This window comes from Pundamilia nyererei, unplaced genomic scaffold, assembly GCF_000239375.1.
Source record: "Pundamilia nyererei isolate P.nyererei 1_Seehausen unplaced genomic scaffold, PunNye1.0 scaffold00076, whole genome shotgun sequence".
Taxonomy (NCBI): domain Eukaryota; kingdom Metazoa; phylum Chordata; class Actinopteri; order Cichliformes; family Cichlidae; genus Pundamilia; species Pundamilia nyererei.
This window is the reverse complement of record NW_005187477.1, coordinates 1602910-1604570: the sequence shown is the minus strand read 5'-3', so window position 1 is coordinate 1604570 and position 1661 is coordinate 1602910. Positions and strand designations below refer to the sequence as shown.

The window sequence follows — 1661 nt, the reverse complement described above, 5'->3', positions numbered from 1 at the left end:
TATTTTAAAGTAACTTACCCAACACTGGCCACAGCACATATTTCACATCAGTAAAATCACATAGGACACCACCAGACAAAAATGTCACAAAAAGCATTTTTGTTTCCCAGTACACCTTTTTTGCAACAACAACAAAACAATTTCCAGGCCTAAATTAACATTTATGGTATTTTTCTACGATGATGCTGGGCTACAGCTCCATCTGGTGGCAAACGGGTGCATAACATTACCGGCACTAGGCTCGTAAATCTGCTAACTGGCTTCAGCTAAGCTGCTGGGTTTTTAACTGCACAGCTGGAGGTTTTCAGACACATCAGCCTCAGAGTCGGTCCTTCCTTCTACTACAGAGGAGGTTCTCACAGTGGAAACATATAAAGCACCCGCCAGCCGTCAGTAACAGCTGTGAAACTCACTTGACGATGCCGTATCCCAGACTGGCGATGATGACCAGCACTCTGGCCAGAGTTCTCTTCACTGCAGAGAGCACCTCAGCAAACACCACCGCCCCGGTGACTGCAGGAGGACACGTGACACAGGATATTCATCACAGCTCTGTCACGCACCACGTGGGCCACCACCTGTGTGCGTCTTTGTCTACCTGACACGCCTTCATATCTGAGGCTCTGGAACTCGGCATAGTAAACGGCTTTCTCCAACATGCCCAGGAAGATGACACCTCCGATCCAGAACTGAATCCGGAGCAGGTCCCTCCAGTAACACGCGGACAGAACCAACCAGAGCACGGCGAGCAGCACGTACACGATGCACATCACCATGTAGAACTGGAAGAAAGGAGCGACAGGAAGTAAATGACTTATTGCTGCATTTTAAATACCAGAGCAAATAAATATCATTTTAATTTCTCTGCGTGCACGTGTTTGCTCTTACCATCATTAGAGGCCATTCGGACGCCGATATAAAGCCATGTGGACCCTTCATACTGATCTCGACTGCAAATGCAAACAGAGTGGGTATCAGACGGTGACTAAAAGCATTATATAAAGTAGCCTCTGCTCACTGAACATCAGAGCAGACCATCCAACTCCTCTCAACATAGCTCCATGTTATAGTCCTCTACTCGACCAATCAGCCTCCTTTAGCAAATGCTAGCTTTAAACACAAACAAACAAACAAACAAAACCCAAAAAAACAGGCAGAATCAGCCTCACTCTAAAACAAACTGAAGGCCATGAAAGTCATTTTATTTCAGTTTGGATGTGTTATGGATGCTGGATTTGAGAAAAACCAAATCAAAGATGTTCTTTTGTTGTACAGAAGCAGGTTTAAATGGTTGTTTTTCACCAGTTTAGTTTCATTTACACCAGGGGTGTCCAACTCCAGGCCTCGAGGGCCGGTGTCCTGCTGGGTTTAGATGCGTCCTTGATCCAGGATGTGGATTTAGATGTGATTCAGGAGTGTTGACCCAGGGTGAGATCTAAAACTTGCAGGACACCGGCCCTTGAGGCCTGGAGTTGGACACCCCTGATTTACGCCTTTGATTGAGGACCAGCTCTCGAGCGCCCCCTGCAGCAACACCAGGTGAACTGCAGTTGATGTTTCTCAAATTCACTCTGATTAGACTTCACTGACACGCTGGTTGAAATGTTTTATTTAAAAAGCCTGTTATTGTAAATGGTAAATGGCCTGTATTTATATAGCGC

At 45.9% G+C, this 1661-nt stretch overlaps 1 protein-coding gene across 1 annotated transcript in view; it reads right to left on the bottom strand.

The window, feature by feature from the left end:
* The window catches only part of LOC102211037 (transmembrane protein 87A), a 20582-nt gene that overhangs the window by 10498 nt on the left and 8423 nt on the right, over positions 1–1661 (bottom strand). The window contains exons 9-11 of the mRNA XM_013911956.1: positions 889–1008; positions 599–782; positions 414–513 (exon numbers count right to left, since the gene is read on the bottom strand). Coding sequence (XP_013767410.1) covers positions 414–513; positions 599–782; positions 889–1008 — 404 coding nt within the window. The remainder of the gene's footprint in view (positions 1–413; positions 514–598; positions 783–888; positions 1009–1661) is intronic.